Source organism: Macaca fascicularis, chromosome 10, assembly GCF_037993035.2.
Source record: "Macaca fascicularis isolate 582-1 chromosome 10, T2T-MFA8v1.1".
NCBI classification, from domain to species: domain Eukaryota; kingdom Metazoa; phylum Chordata; class Mammalia; order Primates; family Cercopithecidae; genus Macaca; species Macaca fascicularis.
The window spans coordinates 83,484,531-83,506,674 of NC_088384.1; the positions used below are offsets into that span (position 1 = coordinate 83,484,531).

The 22,144-nt window shown below is 52.3% G+C and overlaps 1 protein-coding gene across 10 annotated transcripts; it reads right to left on the minus strand.

Moving 5' to 3' along the window:
- Window positions 1-1,159: 1,159 nt before the first annotated feature.
- On the minus strand, window positions 1,160-11,522 carry CDC25B (cell division cycle 25B). Of its 10 annotated transcripts, none has more exons than XM_045362571.2 (17): window positions 11,379-11,522; window positions 10,526-10,727; window positions 9,533-9,618; window positions 8,824-8,875; window positions 6,959-7,000; window positions 6,786-6,822; window positions 6,420-6,542; window positions 6,192-6,314; window positions 5,907-6,041; window positions 5,493-5,573; window positions 5,196-5,372; window positions 4,920-5,015; window positions 4,328-4,390; window positions 4,068-4,166; window positions 3,737-3,870; window positions 2,593-2,704; window positions 1,160-2,457 (listed from the first exon to the last, which is right to left on the minus strand). In XM_045362571.2, exons 1-17 carry the CDS (start codon window positions 11,401-11,403, stop codon window positions 2,317-2,319), a joined length of 1,728 nt encoding a protein of 575 aa, XP_045218506.1. In that variant the 5' UTR covers window positions 11,404-11,522; the 3' UTR covers window positions 1,160-2,316. The 10 variants fall into 10 exon arrangements, with proteins under 10 accessions (XP_045218506.1, XP_045218505.1, XP_005568495.2 ...); XM_045362570.2 differs by having other exon boundaries at window positions 9,533-9,660; XM_005568438.4 differs by having other exon boundaries at window positions 11,136-11,522.
- Between the last annotated feature and the right edge of the window lie 10,622 nt (window positions 11,523-22,144).

The window sequence follows — 22,144 nt, forward strand, 5'->3', positions numbered from 1 at the left end:
ACAGCCCAGCCCCAAGACCAAAACCACACCCCAATAACTCCCACCTATTGTGTTCTTGCAGAGGGCTCTGAACCAGGAGTGAAGACCAAGCTCTTGGGCATAAGAAATTTGGGAGAACAAGTTAGAGATAGGGTAGGTGTCCTTTAGACTCAGCATGGGGATCTGGAGTCCCCTTTTTCTGCTCTGATAGGAAATAGCCTCCATTTTCCCATCTGCAAAATGGGGTGAATAATCATTGCATCACCTACTTCACAACATAGATGAACTGTCCCAGAAAGTGGTAAGCACGCCTGACATGTGTGCACTCTGTATCAGACAAAGACAGCATCTTATATACACAGATGCAAAGGAGTCCCTCCCATCGCACAGGTCCCATTTGTGTGGGTGGTACTGGGGGGAGGGTCACCTGCAGTGGTATTCAGGGAGAATTTCCTCAGAAATCTGGGTTTGGTCTGTGCTCCCAGATTGGCTCTTTCCCACTTTCTTGAGGGAATGAGGCTGGCAAGGGCCCAAATCTTAAAAGGCCATGCCAGGAGTTATTTTGTTTTTGAGATGGAATCTCGGTCTGTTGCCCAGGCTGGAGTGCAGTGGCACGATCTCAGCTCACTGCAACCTCTGCCTCCCAGGTTCAAGAGATTCTTCTGCCTCAGCCTCCCAAGTAGCTGGGACTACAGGCACGTGCCACCACACCTTGCTAATCTTTGTATTTTTAGTAGAGATGGGGTTTCACCATATTGGCCAGGCTGGTCTCGAACTCATGACTTTGTGATCCGCCCACCTCAGCCTCCCAAAGTGCTGGGATTACAGGCGTGAGTCACTACGCCTGGCTGCCAGGAGTTCTTTAAATTTATCCTGAGGACAATGGGAAGGCATTAATGATCCTTGAGTGATGAGGTCACTCTTGCCTTTCGGTGCCAAGTTTAGGAAGGGCAAGCCTAGAAGTGCTTGGGAGGCCAGGTGAGGGGAAGGAGGGATTGAATCCAAAGTCCTGGCAGGAGCATCACCCGAGAGATGGAAGACATTGGAAGAAGAGGGGACAAGAGTATGAGGGCACCTCTCCAGCAACTCTTCCAGCCTCTGCTGACCTGTCCCCTACCCCAATCCTGCCATCGGCAGGGTGCTAGGGTCTTGCCCAGGGCCCCACAGGACACAATGCTGGTTTCTCAACTTGCTCAGTGCTTTATTGAACCAAGGCCCTAACAGATGACTCAGCAGGGCCTTCAAGCACAGCCCTGCCCCCATCTTGAGATTCAGAATCCAGAGGGTGCTGAGTCCTTGGTTTAGCTGCTTCTGACTTGAATAGTTCCTCTTGAATAGATCCAAACCCTAAGTGTAAATATTTCTGTCCACACAAATAGACACACATATATTCCTGCTGCAGGCTGTCATGCTCACCAAAATGCTTCCACCTGGTTTGGGTGTGCAAGGCACTGTGCATCCACAGCCATCTACGGCCATCCACCCATCCATCCAACCTTCCATCCATCCGCAACAAGACAGCAGCAAGTTCTGACCAGTCAGGCCCCAGGGTTCACAGCAGTAGGGGTTGGGCTTCCAGCAGGCTCACGATTCAGGCCTTAGCCCTTGCCCTGGGAGCCCCCAAGGATAATAACATCCCTTTCTGGGGCAACAAAACTGGGACTGAGTGGGTAACTGATATTTGACAGGGGAACCTAAACAGTCTACGGAAATGTCCTGAGATGGGTATAAAGTCAAACAGACCAAGCACACAGGTAACACTGAAATAGGAAAGAGTAAGAGCTTCTGTTCAGGCTGGAGGTGCTTGTATGGTGGGACAGGAAAGAGGAAAAGAGAAAGGGGCAACATGGCAGACATACCACGGTTCCTACAGAGGTTAGGGGCAGTCCTGGCCCGGGAAGTACACAGGGCAGAGAGCTGACTCCCAGGCCAGGAAGGAGGTTAGCTCTGACCCATCCTCAGGGACCATAGCTCTCCCCCAGCCTCCGCTGACACACACACAAAGGAGCTTTTCAGGACACAGGAAGATGAGGGGTTAACCCTAACAAGGAAACAAGAAGCTCCTTGAGGACACAAAATACTGCCTTTAGGCTGGTATTAACCCAACTTAACTAACTCAACAGACTGGGCTCTTCCAGGGGTGGGGGGCACCAGGATATGGAAAATGATGGGATGACACAAGGGAATCGGGGCTGGGGCAGACAGGCAGGACACCCACACCATCCTTCCCATGGACAGCACCTGAGGCCTCCAGCAGGCCCTCAGCCTGGCAGGCCCATAGGGCAGCTGGCTTCAGGCCTGGAAAGGCAAGGGAGGTAGCAGGACTGATGCAGGCCCTCACTGGTCCTGCAGCCGGCTACAGAGCTCCCGCCGGCTCCGCTCCCCAGCCCAGCTGCGAGTCTTGAGGCGGAAGGTCTTCAGCTCATCCTTGAAGGCCTCATGGTTCATGGGCCGGTAGTCCTGGGGTTCACAGAAGTTCTAGGGCAGGATAGGAGGGTTCAATGCAGTGGAATGGGTAAGTTTGACAGGGACCCAATCCTCCCACCCCCCTCCCATGGCTCCAGCCTGGCCAAGCCAACCCTCACAGATTGTGGCCTTCCCCACCCACGCTACCGGGTGCTGAGGGAAGAACTCCTTGTAGCCGCCTTTCAAGATATACATCTCGGGGTAGTAGAGGCTGGGGTAGTCGTTAACAGCACGGTCTCGTTCCCTGATGAAACGGCACCTGGGGCGTCATGGGCAAGGTGTGGTCAGAATGGGACATGCAGTGGCTTGTACATCATGGGACCTATTCCCCACGTCCCCTCCTTTGAGGGCCTTGGGGAGCCACAGAAGGCTTTGAGCACAGGAATGTAACCAAAAGAACACTTTTTAGATTAGTCTGGCTACAGAAGAGGGTGGGGAGGTAGAACGAAGAAGGTAAAATCAAGGGGATGAGCTCTCTGTTTCTAGAAAGCAGTTGCACCATCTTTGTTAGAGATATCTGTGCCTGGACCAGGAAAGGAGAAGCAGGAGAGAAGACAAGTGGGCCAAATTCAAGGGACCCATTCGGGCCACTCCTGGACAAGACCCAGTGAGGATCAGCGGTGGGAAGAAGGGAGGAGGAGGACCCAAGACTGAAGCCAGTGCCCAGGCCTGGTGCCCGGGTGGAGGTGGGTGCCACATGCTGGGATGCCTGGAGAAGATGGGAGGGCCACAGGGATGTGACTCTGTAAGGGGCATCTGGGTACAGATTCCCACCACATGGGTGAGGCCAGACTGGGGAGTCACTAGCAGTCTGATGGACCAGTGGCAACCCAGAAGGAGGCAGGGGTGGGAGGACAGATGGCCAGGCAGAACAGGAATAGGGACAGAAGGAGCTTAGCCAGGGAGGGCCCAGGTGCTGTGGATGCCAGTGGAGGAGGTTCCAATGGAGACCTAACAGCACTGAACATGGGGAGGGTCAGTGTCACTGGGGACTGACATGGGGCCCTTAGATTTCGAGAAAGACACTGCTAGAGACTTGGAACTAGATTTTCTGAGGGTGGCAGCAATGGATGGGGGGTGGACATGAGGTTTGATAGGCAGGACAGTGAGGGAGATGGGAGGTGGGTACCATGCGCAGTGAAGCGGGGCTGAGGTCAGCTCTAGGCCATCAGATGGGACAGAGTAGAACCCGGATTTGCACCCATGGCCATCGCAATGGTGCCAGCACCTGCGAGCCTGGGCAGGGAAGGCCGGGGCAGACACTAGCTGGCTGGGCGGAGCTGGGACTCACATGCGGGGCCCACGCTCAGATGAGAATTCACAGTGGAAAATGAGGATGACTCTCTTGTCCAGGCTACAGGGTGTGATGGGGCTCTGCAGCAGGAAGCTCTCGGCGTCGCGTTCCAGGGGCAAGTTCACCGCAGTCTGTCAGAGGAGCCAGAGGTCAGGCACAGCCCTGGGCCCAGGAGGCAGGCCCCTCCCCCTGCAGTCCCTGTCCTTCTCTTGGTAGGAACCCTCCCCACAAGAGGGGGCACCCGTCCTCCACCCATTCTTGCTCTTGGCAGAGCAAGGACCTAAACCAGGTGGGATCTTCAGGGCCTCTGCCCATTGCCCCACCTTACCTTGATGTGCCCGCCTTCATACTCATAGGGGTATCTGCAGTCCACAATCACAAACTTATCCACGATGTTGCTGAACTTGCCCATCAACAGAGCCACCATCTGTAGGAGGTCATGGGGGTTGGTTCCAGAAGGTCAGGCTGGCAGCCAGCAGGTGGCCCTAGCCTGTCCTCTGGCATAGCCCATACAGCCTGTCCCCAGGGAAGGTCAACAACGGAGCTACAGTCCCAAATATGCCTAGAAAATGGCGCAACGCTGTTTACCGTTTCTGGTGAGATGTACTTGAGGTCTTGGTGCTTTCCATCTACCGTCTGTAGGAGGAAGGCCTGAAGGGAAGGGAAGAGATGCGGGAGAGAGGAAAAAGTTAAACTGGTAAGACCAGGAGCCTGGAAAGAATGAAGTTTCATTCCCAAACTCAGAGGCCACACCTGCTTTGGCCTTCAAATTCAGCTCTGGGTCCCATAGCAACTGAGAGGGCCTCTTGGGTCTGACACCCAGGGAACAACCTTCCAAGGGGAAAGGGAAATGAAAAAGGGAAGTGGAAGAGATGAACTCCACACTCTGCTCCCTACCCTCTGCCAAGCCCGAACGTGAGGCATGACGGGGTTCCAAGCTAGGTATGAGCTTGGAAATAAGATGGAGACACAACAGATGCCTGGACTGACTTGAGGTGGAGTCAGGAGACAAGGAGGGCCAGAGGGAGGAGTCTATATGAGAACAAAGGATGAAAAGATACAAAGGACAAAGAAAAGGGGAGCTCTGGGGAAAGGGAGAAACCCAAGCAGCTCCTAGGCTAGAGGACCCTTAGTCAGTAAGAGGTCAAGCCCCCAAAGGGCCCTTTGCTGCTGCAGGTACCTTAGAGTAATCTCCAATCAGCTGTCGGTGGTCACTGTCCAGGAGGTTCTCAATCTCATCGTGACACAGTGATTTTGAGCGGAGGACGCGGACTTTCTAGAAAGTGAGTCAGGTGGAGGCCAGGGTCAGGGTGGGGCTGCCCCTCAATGCCCTGTCTAGCTGGTACCCCCTTTCTCTGCTATGCCCAGGCTGCCACCTGCCCTCTGCCACAAACTTAGCCAAGGGGGTGGCTGCCCAGGTTCATGCAAAAGTGGGCTCCAGGAGGAAGGCACTCACAGGTTCCTCAGGCTCCTGCTGCTCCTCAGGAGGGGTCACGCTCCGCCTCCGCTTATTCTGCACGGGCGTGTCCCTGTCCTGGGGCCGCTCCAGCCTCTTAAGGATGGGCCGGATCACGCTGCAGGGCATGGACGGAGAGCGGAAGAGCCGCTGGCACTTGCTGTACATGACCAGGTCCTGGTGGAGATAGCAGGTTAGGGATCAGAGTGCCCAGGCCCCACCCCATCCCTCAAATCCACTGGAGGGTAGGATGGACCCCATGCCTCCAAATTCGGAGGGGCCACCCCAGAGGCCCACCTGTTCCTCTTCCTTTTGCAAGGTCTTGACCAGTGGGGCGCTAATGAGACTCTCCATGCCTGGGGGAACTGCATCATCATCCTGAGGCCGGATTAGCAAGGATAGGGTCACACCCACAGGCATAGGCCAAACCCCTCCAGTCCCGGAATCCTCCAGCACAGCCTTCCCTGTTTCCCTGGCAAACCCCAGGTTGGGGTGAGACGCTCCCCCACCTCCGCAACCTCCCCTCCACTGTGGCACCAGCCACCTGCTCTTCTCTGATTGGCCAGAGGTTAGGCTGTTACTCGGTTACCTCAAATTCTTCTTCTGACACTGGAACGAGGTCACGGTCCTGCCACAGGGGCTCAGAGCTCTCTTTTTTTGGGTGAACCCAGAGATGGGGAGGTAGGGGCCTGGCGGGACAAGTCTGTTTACCTTTAAGTCACTCTCTAGGATGTCCACAAATCCATCATCTTCCTCGGTATCCCCCTCTGCAGGGGTGAGAGAGAAGCGACCTCGGGCCAGGGGGCTGAGCTCCTCCACTTCCATCTTCCGCTCAGGACTGAGACACTGTCCACATGACAGGCAGACACAGACTTAGAGAGGTGGGGACAGTTCCCACCCCCATGATCCTGAGGAAAGTGGGGGCTCAGGGCCACCCTCCTCTTCCCTCAGGCTGCCTCCCCAGGCCCCTGCCAGGGGTCAGCTCTCTGGATGTACCATCAGGTCGGGGGCCGAGCTGGGCCTCTGGGCAAAGGCTTCCCTGCGGCTGGCCCACTCTGCCAGAGCATGGGTGGAGCTGGGATGTGTGGGCTTCCATGGCATCTTGAAGACAAACCCATCCTGCAGCCAAGATGGGAGAGGAGGGTCCTCACGTGCCAGGAAACCACCCCAGCATGCCCCCTCCTCTCCCCGGAGAGCTCCCATCCAGGTCTTCCAGAAGCGCACGTTCTCTTTGTCTTCCCCAGAGCTGCTGGCAGCTCCACCGCCCGCCTCGCTCTTCCTCTGGCCGTCGGGCGCCTGAGAGTTGGTGATGTTCCGAAGCACAGGGCTTTGACCCAGCAGCCTCACCTAGAGAGCCAGGCAGGGCGGCAGGCAGAGGAATGAAGGCTGCATTACTCCGGCACCAGCCCAGGCCCTACCTTCTCCACCTCTCCTCCAGCTCCTCCCACTTACCTATCTACCTCTGAAACCCCATCTCCCACAGCCTGCCTGGGACACCCAGCTGGGAGGTGATCCCTGGATGCCTCCTGCTTATCTACCCCATGCCTGGCCAGCATGTCTAAGCCTCAGTCAGGCCTCAAAGACACTCACCGGCATAGACTGGAAGCGTCTGATGGCAAACTGCTCTCTACAGGAGGAAATGGGGACAGGTGAGAGCTGGGAGAGGCAGGGCAGGGACCAAGAGCATGTAGCATGCCCTTCCGGAGCCCTATACATCCTAGGGGAAAGCCCGTGGTAGATGGAAGAGGTCCGGGAACACTTACTTTCGAATGACCCGGCTGGCTGCCTGGATGGCCTGTTCAAACCTAGGACAGAGAAGGGTCCCATGCAACCTATCCTCCCTTCGCACCCATCACCCACCCCAGCACCAGGCCCCCAGTCCCCCAGTTCCCAGCACCAGGTCTCCAGTCCAGGGGGGAATAAGGGCAAAGACAAGGGCCAGGGCTCAAGCCAGTGGAAGGGGTTGGGTAGGAGGAACGCCCAACCATCAGGGGGCCCAGGTATTGGGGAGGGGGGAGATAAGAGGCAGCCTAGAATTTTAAAGGCTGCCCTGAATGAAAGAAAGCCCAGAGAATGGCAGTGATAGAGACAGCTGGGGCAGGTCACAGGGTCAGGGAGGCGTCACCAAGGCAACAGTCTCGCCAGCCTGCACCAGGCCTTCCACCTGTATGCAAATCACCTCAGCGGGGCCATATGGCTGCCAGGAAAGGCATCCATCCATCCTATGGTGATAGGCCAGGGGCACCCAGCAATGTGGGTGTCTCCAGGGCCTGGACAACAAGGCGAGGCTTCCTCTCCCCTGTGAGGAGCTGGCCTGGCTCCCGGTCCTCCCAGGACTGGGGCCTGCTTTAGGGGTCCCCCAATCAGCTCCAGTCTGATACAGCAGACCCCCTAGTGACAAACGTGCAGGGCCACATCCTCTCCTCCCTCTTATGGAATTTTCCAGGACCAGCCTCTGTCCCACCCCCTCCTTCTGCCTTAGAAGAGGCCAGCAGGCAAGGGATTCCAACACATGTTCCCTCTGAGGCCCCACCCCCCAGCCGTGTTACAGGAGACCACCTGCCACGCAGAGCTTTTGTGCATCTACACACACACACAGAGCTTCTTTCTGAGAAACTGTATAACTGTCAAAGCAGGTGTGAGGCAGGGAACCACTCAGGGATAAAGTATGAGGGGGATCCCCCCCTGGGGGGGCTGCTGTGCCTAGCCGACCCAGCATCAGGGATGACCAATTTCATTGGCTTGCACATGGGCCTTGGGGGTAGGGCAAGACTGCTCTGTGCTGCCACCAAAACCAACCTGCAGTCCCCCGACCCCACCCAATCCTCTCCCCATTTCCTGTTTGTGAACCAATCTGCAGCCCAGCGTAGTCTGATCAAAGGCAATGGGAGGTAAGACAAGTCACTACCCTAAACCCAAAACCACAGTCCCCAGCACAGGCTAGGGATGCCCAGCTGTCCCTACTAATGGCTGGCAGCTGCCCAGCTGCTTGGGCTTTAACAACTGGACAGGAACAGCTGTGCTCTGCAAGACACCACCCATGCCCACAGCCAAGGGGAAGGTGTCTGTCCAGGCCAGAGCCCACCAACTCTCTCTCCATTCCCTTGCACAAAGAGCCTAGGCCAGGGCTGGCCAGAGGGTCAAGTGTCATCGAAGTCAAAGGTTGCTCATTGGCCAAGAGCCAAATCAATCTGCAGGCAACTGTGTTTTGTTTGGCCTAGAGTGAGTTAAAGTTCTGAATTAACTGGATCATATTTTTTTAATTGTAATATTTCACAGAAAAAAAAAGGGTATAGGCAAGAAAGAAAAACGGGACATACGCTGGGCTTGTATTCCTGCAAGACATGGGCTGTAGCCTAGTATCTGCTCTCCCAATGGCCACTGTCCCCACCACCCCTGGCCCTGAGCCCACTCTTGGTTGGCTCCCATGAGAGCAGATCCTTCTCTGAGACAGGGAGCAGAATCCCAAGGCCTGAGAAGGTTAGTGAGCCCCCCGGCCATGGGGATCCTGAAGCCACCTCATGGTCTGCCTGTTTCCCCAGGCCTCCTCAGTGAGTTTATGCTAGAACCAGGATTCTTAAAGGCAGGTGCTGATTGCTTGGTAGTAGACATTCCCTTCTCTACTCACGTCTGCTCCGCCATCTGGGGGTCCACAGGGCTGGGGGAATCCATGCAGAGACCTGAGGGGACAGAGCACCTTGGTTTGAAAGTAGTGGCACTTTCTGTATACTTTCCCCAACCATGTCCCAATAAGAAAAAAAAAAGAAAAAGAAAAGTTTCTAGTTTGGACTTTGGCACATTAGAAAATGAAACAAAACCCAATCATGGACCCTGAGAGCTGACACATCGTCTCCCAAATGGTACAGGATGCCACTCCCTGTTTACTATGGAAATTTCTTTATATGTGTCTTTAAACCACAATGCTCGCTAAGCATTTTTCTTGAACTGATTTCAAACAATTTGTTCTAGAAGAGACAACAGATTTTTAAAGAAGAGTTTATAGACTAAGAATGTTCTCAAGACCAACTCAGCCCTGGGTGCTTCCCAGGTAGGGCTGTGGTTTAGGAACTTTGGTGTGTGGTTTTACACAGGTAAGATCTCATCTAGCGTAGAGGGCCCCACCCTCTCATCCACTCAGCCAGTCCACATTGGGTGTGGTGAGCCCCACATGAGGTGTGTCTTCCTCCCATCTCTGTGGAGGGTGGGGGAAAGGCTCCTGGGCCCACCAGGTTGTGGGGAGGATGTTAGTTTGATCCGCAGGGAAATCGAGAGGCCCAGGCAGCCCCCACAAACTCTCCTGGCACTGGCAGATCTCCCCAGGCTCCCCTGGGCCTCACCTGCATCAGAAGATTCGGAGGAATCTGACGACAGGGAGGATTCAGATGCCCGTCGAGACAGGGATAGGCGCGTCAGGCGGCTGTGGCTGCGGAAGAGCAGGGTCCCTACCTGACTCTTTGGGGTTTCGCTGGGAAAGGAGCAGGGACCCGGGAAAGGAGAAAGGTGGGGTTCAAAGCCTCGCTAGCCCACGTTCCCACTCCCTCACTGAGAAAAGAACTGAGCGAAATGCTACAGCGGGAAAGCAATGGCCCTGAGGGCCGGCCCTCTTCTCAGCTCAAGGCAGGTTCATTCTACAGAGGTCCTAAAGGGGCTTCTCTTTGTTGACTGGTTTAGGAAAGGTCCTCCCAGGTGCAGGGGAAGGTGAGCCCAGGGTGTGAGCAAGGTGGCCTGGATGGAGACCAGCCTAGGGGTTGGTGGTCTAGCCGAGACGCCCCGGAGAGCCTTCCCCTAAACTGTCAGACCCCCACCTTTCCAGGATTCTTCCTGAAGGATGGACCAAGACCAGGTTCTCCTACTGGAACAACCCAGCTCTCCCCTTGCACTTAGGGAGCAGGATCAGTGTTTAATTAATTGCCTTAATTCTGGGGGCAGAATTGGGGTGGAGGGAGCGGGGGTATGGATGTGTGAGTGCCCTACGGCTCTGCCACCCTCAAGTTCCCTCTCCAGGCTTGGGAATCCCATCCTGGAGCAAAATGGTGGCTATCTGGGCAGAGATTAGGGAGGCAGCGTGGTGGAGGCACAATGAGGGAGGAGGGAGTGAGGGGAAAGACTTGGAGAGGCTTGTGTAGACTGAGAGCAGGTCACCTGGAGGTCACCTGTGTGGGGGACACAGCCCAGGTCTCACCTCCCATGTCCTGTACCTCTCCACTGCCCAGGATGCCTCCCCCGGACTCCACCTCCTGGATTCGAATACCATGCCCGGTTCTCCAGGAGGCCCAGGACTCCAGACCGGGCCTCTCACCCCCATATCCAGCCTCCTTGGGGTGTCCTACCTGCCGAGCCCGGCGAGGTCATGCATGGTCTGGGTGAGGGTGGTGACCGGCGAGGAAGCGGTCGCGCGCACAGGAGACACCAGGAGGCCATGAGATCCCAGCAGGAGGCCCGGGAGGTGGCCGGGACGCTGGGCGCCACCGCGCACGCATGCTGGACTGAGAGCCGAGCCTGGCGCGGGCTCCGGCTGGGGCACCTCCATCGCTGCGGGGCCGGCAGAAAGCTGGCTGGAGGGCCGGGCGCAAGGCAGCCAACAAACGCCGGCACAGCTGGCTGGGCCGAGGGAGGCAGCGGGCGCGGAGGGGGTGAGGGGGGGAAGGGAGGGAGGGAGGAAGAGCCACAGGGCTAGGCGCGAGGGAGGAGAGGGATGCGGGGAGGGCGGGGGCGAGGGACGCAGGGCTCAGGCACCAGCCTGGGAAGCCTCTAGTTGCAGCTGCCACTTCCACCTCCTTATATATTCGAAAAATAACAGCGGCCGCGCCGCCGGACGCCACCAATGGGGTAGCGGGTTAGAGGAGGGCGGGATTGAGGGCGGGGCCCTCAGGGCGAGAGGCGCGGAGGCTGGATATCTAGGCTTTGGGTGGGCCGGAGGAATTAGGAATCATCCCATACCCTCGCACATCCCCCTGGCGCGAGGATCCAGGCCTCCCGAAATCCTCCTGTCGCGACATGGTTTGGAGCTCCATACTCCCAAAGGCAGCAGCAACGCCCTAGGGTGGCCTCCGCTGGACCCCCCGCGGCATATCGTCACCTGGTATCACCGCTAGGGACGGGGAGAGGCTCCAACCGGCTCCCGGAAGTTTGCTAAACACAGCTGGGCTGTGCGGTCTGCGTTAGATACCCCATTTTACAGACCTGGACGTTGAGGCGTGAAGTTCATTAATTCGTTCAAGGTCACGCGGTTGGGCAGGCGGTGGGCCAGGATTCGCTCCCTCCAGGCGCCTCTGACCCCGCAGCCTCCCCGCCCCCGCAAGTGGCTGCGCTGAGCAGCAGCAAAACGTCATTCGCAGGCGGAGCGCCCAGCTTAGGAGGTGGGAGGGCAGTGGGGCCCCCAAGCGGAATTGACGGGCGCTTTCGGGGGACCCCAGGTTAGATGTTACCCCAACCAGTCCAATTTTCGCGGCAGCCCCAGTAGAGGCTCTGAATGGTGGAACTAGGCATGGATTTCCGCGGCTGGGGGTCGAGGAGGGTGTCAGCAACCAGAGAAGTTAATTAAGTATCACGCCCATTGATGACTTAGCTAACTTGGTGGCAATGGCACCATATTATTTAATTGGTGTTTCTTTGATGACCAGACCAGAGAGGCTGAATTTGTCATTCATTTAAGCCAAGCATCTTCCAATTATCTTTTTCTTTTTCCTTTTTTTTTTTTTTTTTTTTTTTTTTGAGATGGAGTCTCGCTCTGTCAACCCGGCTGGAGTGACTCGGTGATCTCTGCTCACTGCAAGCTCCGCCTCCCGGGTTCAAGCGATTCTTCTGCCTCAGCCTCCCGAATAGCTGGGACTACAGGCGCACGCCACCACACCTGATTTTGTATTTTTAGTAAAGACGGGGTTTCACCATATTGGTCAGGCTGGTCTCGAACTCCTGACGTCGTGATCCACCTGCCTAGGCCTCCCAAAGTGCTGGGATTGCAGGCATGAGCCACAGCGCCAGGCCCATCTTCCAATTATCTAAATGCCTTCCAGCCCCGCCCGTTTTCCAGGCCTCCTGGAACAAGAGGGCTGAAGGCTGCACTGAAAAGCCAGTGGGTAGTAAGCAGCTTTCATATAGCATACGGTATCTCCAGGTTAGAAGTGGCCTCTGGCTGGGCGGGCAGTTGGGGGGCGGGCTGCAGTTCAGCAAGGCAGGAGCGCCCCTTCTAGTGAAGTCCCAGCCACCCGGACCCAAATTTTTGGGGGTGGCAAAAGGGACGGCCTGGTGATGGGGGGCTTGGTGGGCCAATGCACGTGAAGGGGAGGGGAAGACCCCAGCCCCACCTGAGAGGGGTGGCCAACGTGGGAACCATGACCTTTCCTTTTCTCCACATTTTGCCCAGTTCCTGTGCTGTGCAGAGGGCTCTGCAAGACTGAATTTCCGGTTCATCCTCCCTGGGTCAGGGGTCATGCCCTGGACCTCCAGCCACTACTTCCAGTGAGGATGTGACTGCCCTTAGTGCCAGGAGGGAAGGGGGAAGTGCCCTTGTGAGGCTACCCAGCCCCAAAACCAGAAATAAAACCCCCAAGATTTGCGTTTTCAAAATAAACACAGCAGGTATCCCCCCTACCCCTCACCCAGCCAACATACAGGGCAACAATGCAGGGTGGGCATTATACTGTTGAATCCCTTGAAATCCCAGTCAGGTCACCTCTGGGCCGGTGAGTGGGGAGGTGGGCAAGACCATAGAGGGGTTCTGGGTTTTTTTGTTTGTTTGTTTGTTTGAGATGGAGTCTCACCGTGTCACCTAGGCTTAAGGGCAGTGGCATGATCTCGGCTCACTGCAACCTCCGCCTCCTGGGTTCAAGCGATTTTCCTGCCTCAGCCTCCCGAGTAGCTGGAATTACAGGTGCCCGCCACCATTCCCGGCCAATTTTTTATTTTCAGTAGAGACAGGGTTTTGCCATGTTGGCCAGTCTGGTCTTGAACTCCTGACCTCAGGTGATCCACCCATCTCGGCCTCCCAAAGTGCTGGGATTACAGGCGAGCCACTGTGCCTGGCCCACATACATAATTTAAAATATGCTAGTAGCCACATTTAAAACAATAAAAAAGAAACATGAAATTACTGTAATATTTTATTCAATGTAATGTATTCAAAATATTATTTGACATGTTATCAATATATAATTATTGAGATATTTTACATACTTTTTCGGATACCAAGTCTTCAAACTCTAATATGCATTTTACACCCCCAGCACATCTCAGTTTGTACTTGCAACATTTAAAGGGCTCAATAGTGCTGGAACTGTGGCTCACACCTGTAATCCCAGCAACTCCAGAGCCTGATGCAGGGGAATTGCCTGAGGCTAGTAATTCAAGACCAGCCTGAGCAATATGGTGAAACCCTGTCTTTACAAAACATTTTTAAAAAACTTAGCCGGGTGTGGTGGCCCCTGCCTATAATCCAAGCAACTCACCTGGCGCAGTGGCTCACACCTGTAATCCCAGCACTTGGGGAGGCCGAGGCAGGTGGATCACAAGGTCAGGAGCTCGAGACCAGCCTGGCCGACATGGTGAAAACCCATCTCTACTAAAAACACAAACATTAGCTGGGCCTGGTGGCAGGCACCCATAATCCCAGCTCCTCAGGAGGCTGAGGCAGGATAATTGCTTGAACCTGGGGGGTAGGGGTTGCAGTGAGCCAAGATCGCGCCATTGCACTCCAGCCTGGGTGAAAAGAGCAAGACTCCGTCTCAAAAACAAACAAACAAACAAACAAACAAACAATCCAAGTGACTCTGGAGGTTAGCTTGAACCCAGGAGTTTGAGTCTGCAGTGAGCTATAATTCCACCACTGCACTCCATCCTGGGCAACTGAGTGAGACTTTGACTCTAAACATAAAAATAAATTAATTTAATAGTTCAGTGGCCACTTAGGGCTAGTGGCTGCAGGTCTATATCTTTACAAGCGTAAATCCATCTGTATTTTAAAGAATATACAAACAGCATATGAACATTGTTCTAGGCTGGCATGCTGGCTCACACCTGTAATCCCAGTACTTTGGGAGGCCAAGGTAGGTGGATCACCTGAGGTCAGTAGTTCGAGATCAGCCTGGCCAATATGGTGAAACCCCGTCTCTACTAAAAATGAAAATTAGCCAGGCATGGTGGCGTGCGCCTGTAATCCCAGCTACTTGGGAGTCTGAGGAAGGAGAATCGCTTGAACCCGGGAGGTGGAGGTTGCAGTGAGCCAAGATCGTGCCACTGCACTCCAGCCTGGGTGATAAAGTGAGATTCTGTCTCAAAAATAAATAAATAAATAAAAATAAAAACCATTGCTCTATACCTTTCTTCATCTTACTTGGAGATGGATCCATATTAGTACCATAACAATATATATTTACTCAAGCCCCTAATGCTGAATATTTAGGATATTAGCTTTTACAATGATGCAATAAGTATGCCCTTATGTGTCTGTGTGCTATCTACAAGATGAATTCCTAGGGAGGAACTGATGGGAGGCACAGCATTAAGTTTGTTTTCTGTTTTTGTTTTGAGTCTAAGTCTCTCTCTGTCACCTAGGCTGGGGTGCAGTGTTACAATCTCGGCTCACTGCAACCGCTGTCTCCTGAGTTCAAGCAACCCTCCCACCTCAGCCTCCCGAGTAGCTGTGACTATAGGCGCATGCCACCATACTTGGCAAAGTTTTGTATTTTTTGGAGAGACTGGGTTTCATCATGTTGCCCAAGCTGGTCCTGAACTCCTGGGCTTAAGCGATCCACCCGCGTCAGTCTCCAAACGTGCTGGGATTTCAGGCATGAACCACCATGCCCAGTAGCATTAAGTATTGAAATCTCCTTTTCCCTTTCTTGAATCCCATCTCCTCAAGCTGACTGGGCTATTTAAGGACAAGGACCAATTTACCTCTCTCCCAGGCTCCCAGAACCTTGCATAGGTTCAAGACCAAAGTTGGCCTCTGACCGTAATATCCCACTTCTCAGCATTTCTCTTAAGGAGATGATAAAAGTACACAGAGATGTATGTTCATTGAGTTATTGTCTTCAATAGGGGAGTTGATTCCTCTGTATTGTGCAATACCTGCAACCTTTAAGGAGAATTTGCAGTCGGGTGGGGATGCCTGCTTGGTAGGGGCTCAATAATTGTTCATTATTGAAAGACTACATATTGAGATCATAGCAAATGGACTTTTGAACAAAAGGTTCCTACAGTAAAAGAAGTGTGGGCGGTGGCTCATTGCCTATAATCTCAGCACTCTGGGAGGCCAAGGAGGAAGAATCACTTGAGCTCATTAGTTCGAGACCAGCCTGGGCAACATGGTGAAACTGTCTCTACAAAAGAATACAAAACTTAGGCCGGGTGCAGTAGCTCACGCCTGTAATCCCAGCACTTTGGGAGGCCCAGGCAGGTGGATCACCTGAGGTCAGGAATTCGAGACTGGCCTGGCCAACATGGTGAAACCCTGTCACTACTAAAAATACAAAAATTAGCCAGGTGTAGTGGTTGGCGCCTATAATCCTAGCTACTTGGGAGGTTGAGGCAGGAGAATTGACTGAACCCATGAGGCAGGGGTTGCAGTTAGCTGACATTGCGCCATCGCACTCTAGCCTGGGTGACAAGAGTGAAACTCTGTCTCAAAAAAAGCAAAGAAAACACACACACAAAAATTAGCCTGCAATGGTGATGGGCGCCCATAGTCCCAGCTACTCTGGAGGCTGAGGTGGGAAAATTGCTTGAGCCTGGGAGGCTGAGGCAGCAGTGAAGCAGTGAGCAGTAACTGAGCCACTGACTCCAGGTTGGGTGACAGAGCAAGACCCTGTCTCAAAAAGAAAAAAAAAAAGTGTGAAATTCACTGATGTAGCTATTTATTGACATGAAAAGATGTTCACAATATGGGCTACGAAATATTATGCCAAGTGTAGTCCCATTAAACACAATATGCATGGCCGGGTGCGGTGGCTCACGCCTGTAATCCCAGCACTTTGGGAGGCCGAGGCGGGTGGATCACGAGGTCAGGAGATCAAGACCATCCTGGCTAACATAGTGAAACCCCATCTCTACTAAAAATACAAAAAATTAGCCGGGCATGGTGGCGGGCACCCGTAGTCCCAGCTACTCGGGAGGCTGAGGCAGGAGAATGGCATGAACCAGGGAGGTGGAGCTTGCAGTGAGCCAAGATTGCGCCACTGCACTACAGCCTGGGCAACAGCGTGAGACGCCGTCTCAAAAATAAATAAAAAAATAAAAATAAAAAATAAAATAAAATTTAAAAAAATAATATGCATGTGAAAATATCCTACAAGGATATTCTTTGAGTGGTGGAAATAAAGTTGATTAAATGTTTTTATCTTCAAAATGTTCTGTATTGTAAAATATTTTTCAAAGAACAGGTATAATTTTTTTGATTATCATTATTATTATTTTTTGAGACAAAGTCTTGCTCTGTCAGCCAGGCTGGAATGCAGTGACACGATCTCAGCTTACTGCAATCTCCACCTCTCGGGTTCAAGCGATTCTCCTGCCTCAGCCTCCTGAGTAGCTGGGACTACAGGCGCCCGCCACCACACCTGGCTAATTTTTATATATCTAGTAGAGACCGGGGTTTCGCCATGTTGGCCAGGCTGGTCTGAAACTCCTGACCTCAGGTGATCCACCTGCCTCGGCCTCCCAAAGTGCTGGGATTACAGGCGTGAGTCACTGCACCTGGCTGTCTGGTCTTTTTTGATTAATTAAAACTGCATGTTTCAATACCTGTGAAAAGAAGGGAAAAACATTTTTTTAAAAATGTAAGTGCATGTTCTTTCTGACAGTTCCTCAAATGATTAAACATAGAGATCCCATATGATCCATCAATTCCACTCCTAGGTATATACCCCAGAGAAATGAAAACATACAGCCACACAAAAACATGCAAATAAATGTATGTATATAGCAGCATTATTCATAATAGCCAAAAGGTGGAAAGAACCCCAATGTCCACCAACTGAGGAATGGATAAACAAAATGTCATAAAGCCATACGATGGAGCACTACTGGGCCATAAAAATGAATGAAGTACTGATACATGCTGAATCGCAGGTAAACCTTGAAAACATGACGCTAAGTGAAACAAGCCAGCCATAAAAGACACATGATTCCATCCATATAAAATGTTCAGAACAGGGAAACAAACTTATAGGCAGAATGTAGGTTAGTGGGTGCTGAGGGCGGGGCGGAGGGGATAGGGAGATGATAGCTAAAGTGTATGGGGTTTCTTTCCAAGGTGATAAAAATGTTGTCCAGGCACAGTAACTCATGCCTGTAATCCCAATACTTTGGGAGGCCCAGGCGGGTGGGTCACTTGAGACCAGGAGTTCGAGACCAACCAGGACAACATGGCGAAACCCCGTCTCTATTAAAAACACAAAAATTTAGCCAGGCGTGGTGGCATGTGCCTGTAATCCCAGCTACTGGGGAGGTTGAGACAGGAGAATCACTTGAACCTGGGAGGCGGAGGTTGAAGTGAGCTAAGATCGAGCCACTGCACTCCAGCCTGGGCAACAGAGACTTGGTCTCAAAAAAAAAAAAAGATATTCCAAAATGGACTGTGGTGACAGTTGTGCATATTGGTGAATTGTACAATTTAAATGGTGAATTGTATGCTTTGTGAAATATATCTTAATAAAGTTTTTTTTTTTTTTTGAGATGGAGTCTCACTCTGTCACCCAGGTTAGAGTACAGTGCCATAATCTCGGCTCACTGCAATCTCTGCCTTTCCTTTCCTTCCTTCTTTCCTTCTTTCTTTCTTTTCTTCCTTTATTTCAAAACAAAGTTTGTTACCCAAGCTGTAATGCAGTGGTGCAGTCACAGCTCATTGCGGCCTCATGCTCCTGGGCTCAGGTGATCCTCCCGCCCACCCCAGCCTCCCTAGGAGCTAGGACTACAGGCACAAGCCACTATGCCTAGCTAATTTTTTTTTTTTTTTTTTTTTGAGACGGAGTCTCGCTCTGTTGCCCAGGCTGGAGTGCAATGGCGTGATCTCAGTTCACTGCAAGCTCCACCTCCTGGGTTCACACCATTCGCCTGCCTCAGCCTCCCGAGTAGCTGGGACTACAGGTGCCCGCCACCACGCCCGGATAATTTTTTGTGTTTTTAGTAGAGACGGGGTTTCACCATGTTAGTCAGGATGGTCTTGATCTCCTGACCTCGTGATCCGCCCGCCTCGGCCTCCCAAAGTGCTGGGATTACAGGCATGAGCCACTGCGCCCAGCCAATTTTTTTTCTTTATTTTTATTATTTATTATTCATTTAGTTTTTGGCTGGGTGAGGTGGCTCACAGCTGTAATCCCAGCACTTTGGGAGGCCAAGGCAGACGGATCACTTGAGGTCAGGAGTTTGAGACTAGCCTGGCCAACATGGTGAAACCCTGTCTCTACTAAAAATACAAAACTAAGCCGGGTGTGGTGGTACATGCCTGTGATCCCAGCTACTCAGGAGGCTGAAGCAGGAGAATCACTTGAACCAGGGAGGTGGAGGTTGCAGTGAGCTGAGATCGCGCCACTGCACTCCAGCCTAGGCAACAGTGAGACTCCATCTCAAAAAAAAAAAAAAAAAAGAAAATTAAAACTTAGCCAGGCATGGTGCCTCATGCCTGTAGTCCTAGCTACTGAGGAGTCTGAGGCTGCAATGAACTATGACTGTGGAACTGTACTCCATCCTGGGTGACAGAATCAGACCCTGTCTCAAATAAACAAACAAAGGAGAATGGAAAGCTTGCTGAGGGGCCTGAAGGGCAGCCTGGACCAAAAGAAGAGAAGGTGAGTTATGGATTTCCCAAACAGTCCTAACAGCAGAAAGCTGGGACTTACAGAAAGAGGTGGGGGATCCCAGGGCCTCAGATGGATTGCTGGGGGAAATGGTCACTTGAGAGGGGATGGAAATGGGCCCCATGCACTGCTATAGGCAAAGGGTAGACGAGGTATCTGGAAGTGGCTATGCTATCAGCATATGATGTGCGTGGCTTCTTTTCTATCCTGGAAGTGGTTGTGCCAACGCCCTTTGTATGGCACCAAAGAGGGGCCATAGGAAAGGAAAGGAAGAGAAAGGAAGGAAGGAAGGAAAGAAGGAAGGAAAGGAAGGAAAAGAGAGAAAGAAAGAGAGAAAGAAGGGAAGAAAGGGAGGAAGGAAGGAAAGAAGGAAGGAAAGGAAGGAAAAGAGAGAAAGAAAGAGAGAAAGAAGGGAAGAAAGGGAGGAAGGAAGGAAAGAAGGAAGGAAAGGAAGGAAAAGAGAAAGAGAGAAAGAAGGGAAGGAAGGAAGGAGAGGAAAGAGAGGAAAGAAAGAAAGAAAGAAAGAAAAGACGCATGGCAAAGAGCTCTCATCCAGGTAATCTTAGATTCATTTTTGTCCAGTGACCACACACTCCTCTTGGGCCAAGCAGTGCTCTGGAAAAGTCTCCCCGTGTTCTTCTGGACCTTGAGATTAAAAGAATATCTTTTATATCTCAGGGATAGGGAAGGCCTCTCTAAGTAAGACACAAAACCCCGAAGCAATAAGGAAAAAATTGACAGATTGAAGATTAAAATTTTCTCATATCCAAAAGATTCCCTAAGCTAAGTGAGACAAGTGGCAGACTGGGAGAAAACATTTGCACATACTTAACGAAGATTTTTTCTTCAGAGCATGTAAAGAGCTCCTAAAAGTCAAGAAAAAGACAAACACATGGTCAAAGGATATGACTAGAAAATTCACAGGATTCAAACGGCCAAGAAACATGAAAACGGAAATTTGCACTAAAACAGCAGTAAGTTACACTTTCTTCCTTTGGCTTCCAGAATGCCACAGCAGCCTGGTTTTTCTCCTGCTTCACGGGCTCCTCCACTTCAAGAGTCTCTATTTGGTTCTTTCTTTCCTTCTCTTTTTCTTTCTTTCTTTTTTTTTTGAGATGGAGTCTCACTCTGTTGCCCAGGGTGGAGTGCAGTGGCATGATCTTGGCTCACTGCAACCTCTGCTCCCAGGCTCAAGCGATTCTCCTGCCTCAGCCTCCCAAATAGCTGGGACTACAGGTGAGTGCCACCACACCTGGCTAATTTTTTGTATTTTTAGTAGAGACAGAGCTTCACTATATTGGCCAGGCTGGTCTTGAACTGCTGACCTCAGGTGGTCTGCCTGCTTCAGCCTCCTAAAGCGTTGGGATTACAGACGTGAGCCACTGCACCTGGCCTCTTTCTTGAGCCTTTAACCTTGGAGGACCCAGGGCACTGTCCTTGGTCTTCTTTTCTTCTTTGTCTACACTCACCCACAATTTATCCAGCCCTAGGTCCTCAGCCTGTCCCCCCTGGGTCACAGCCTTCCTCTCTGCCAACTGCTGGAGTTCCCCTTGGTGCTGCCCTAAGAGATTTTTAAAAACACAGTTGGCCGGGCGCGGTGGCTCACGCCCGTAATCCCAGCACTTTGGGAGGCCGAGGCCGGCGGATCACGAGGTCAAGAGATCAAGACCATCCTGGCTAACACGGTGAAACCTCGTCTCTACTAAAAATACAAAAAATTAACCGCGTGTGGTGGCGGGCACCCGTGTCCCAGCTACTCCGGAGGCTAAGGCAGGAGAATGGTGTGAACTCGGGAGGCGGAGCTTGCAGTGAACCAAGATCGCACCACTGACCTCTAATCCGGACCTGGACAACAGAGCAAGACTCCATCTCAACACACACACACACACACACACAAAAACAAAAAAAAAAACCAAAACAAACAAACAAAACAAAACAAAAACACACAGCTATACGTTCATTTTTTTTTTTTTTTTTTTCCCTGAAACGGAGTCTCGCTCTTTCGCCCAGGCTGGAGTGCAGTGATGCGTTCTCGGCTCACTGCAAGCTCCGCCTCCTGGGTTCACGCCATTTTCCTGCCTCTGCCTCCCGAGTAGCTGGGACTACAGGCGCCCGCCACCACGCCCGGCTAATTTTTTTGTATTTTTTAATAGAGACGGGGTTTCGCCGTGTTAGCCAGGATTGTCTCGATCTCCTGACCTCGTGATCCACCCGCCTCGGCCTCCCAAAGTTCTGGGATTACAGGCGTGAGCCACCGTGCCCGGCCCGTTCATTGTTTTAAGAGCTTGGCATTTTAATGTTTTGCTGCAGGAGAGGGAGGCTTCAGGGATTCACACTTACATACATCCATGATGTTATTTCTGTAAAGCCCAGAAAGTGACACACCAAGATGTTATGAGTGTTTACCTGTGGGTTTTGGGATTACTAGAACTTTAAAAATGTCATTAGCACCATCAAATAGATTTACAACTGTAATGTTGATTACAAAAATAACTTAAGGGTGTAACAATAGGTTACATACGCTAGTGTTCATTCATAGTTGGAAAGCTACACAATCATTAAAAAGCGTGTTGGCAATGATACCGATATGGCAAAATTCTCACTACTTGATGCCAGGTAAAACAGCAGGAGATGCCAGATATACAGTCTATACAGCCTGATGCCAGTTTTATATAATAAATTTTAAAAAAGAAAACTACATGCGTCTAGAGAAAAGACTGGAAGGAAATGTATCAAAATGTTACCTGTGCATCTCTCTAGGTGATGTGAAAGGCGTTTTTCAACTTCTTGAATTTTTCAGTTTCCGCAAAAAAAAAAAAAAAAAAAAAAAAAAAGTGGGTTTTTTTACCTTAATTTAAAAAAAAAACAAAAAAACCCTGTTTCTTATCCTTTTTGAGCCGCAAGTCGCTGACCGCCGGGCGCAGTAGCGATGCACCGCGTCCCCGCCCGCGTCGCTGCCGGGTCGCCCGAGGCCGCAGCACGGGAAGGTCCCGCAGGCCGCAGCGCCCCCGCGCGGTATGTCCTGGCGGCGGGAAGGGGGTGGGCGCCGAGGGCGGGGAGGCGGTGCCGGGCGTCCCCACGCTTCCCGCGAGATCCCGCTCCGCCCGCTCCGCCCCGCTCGCCGCGCTCCCAGCTCCCCGCGCCGCGGTACTTCCT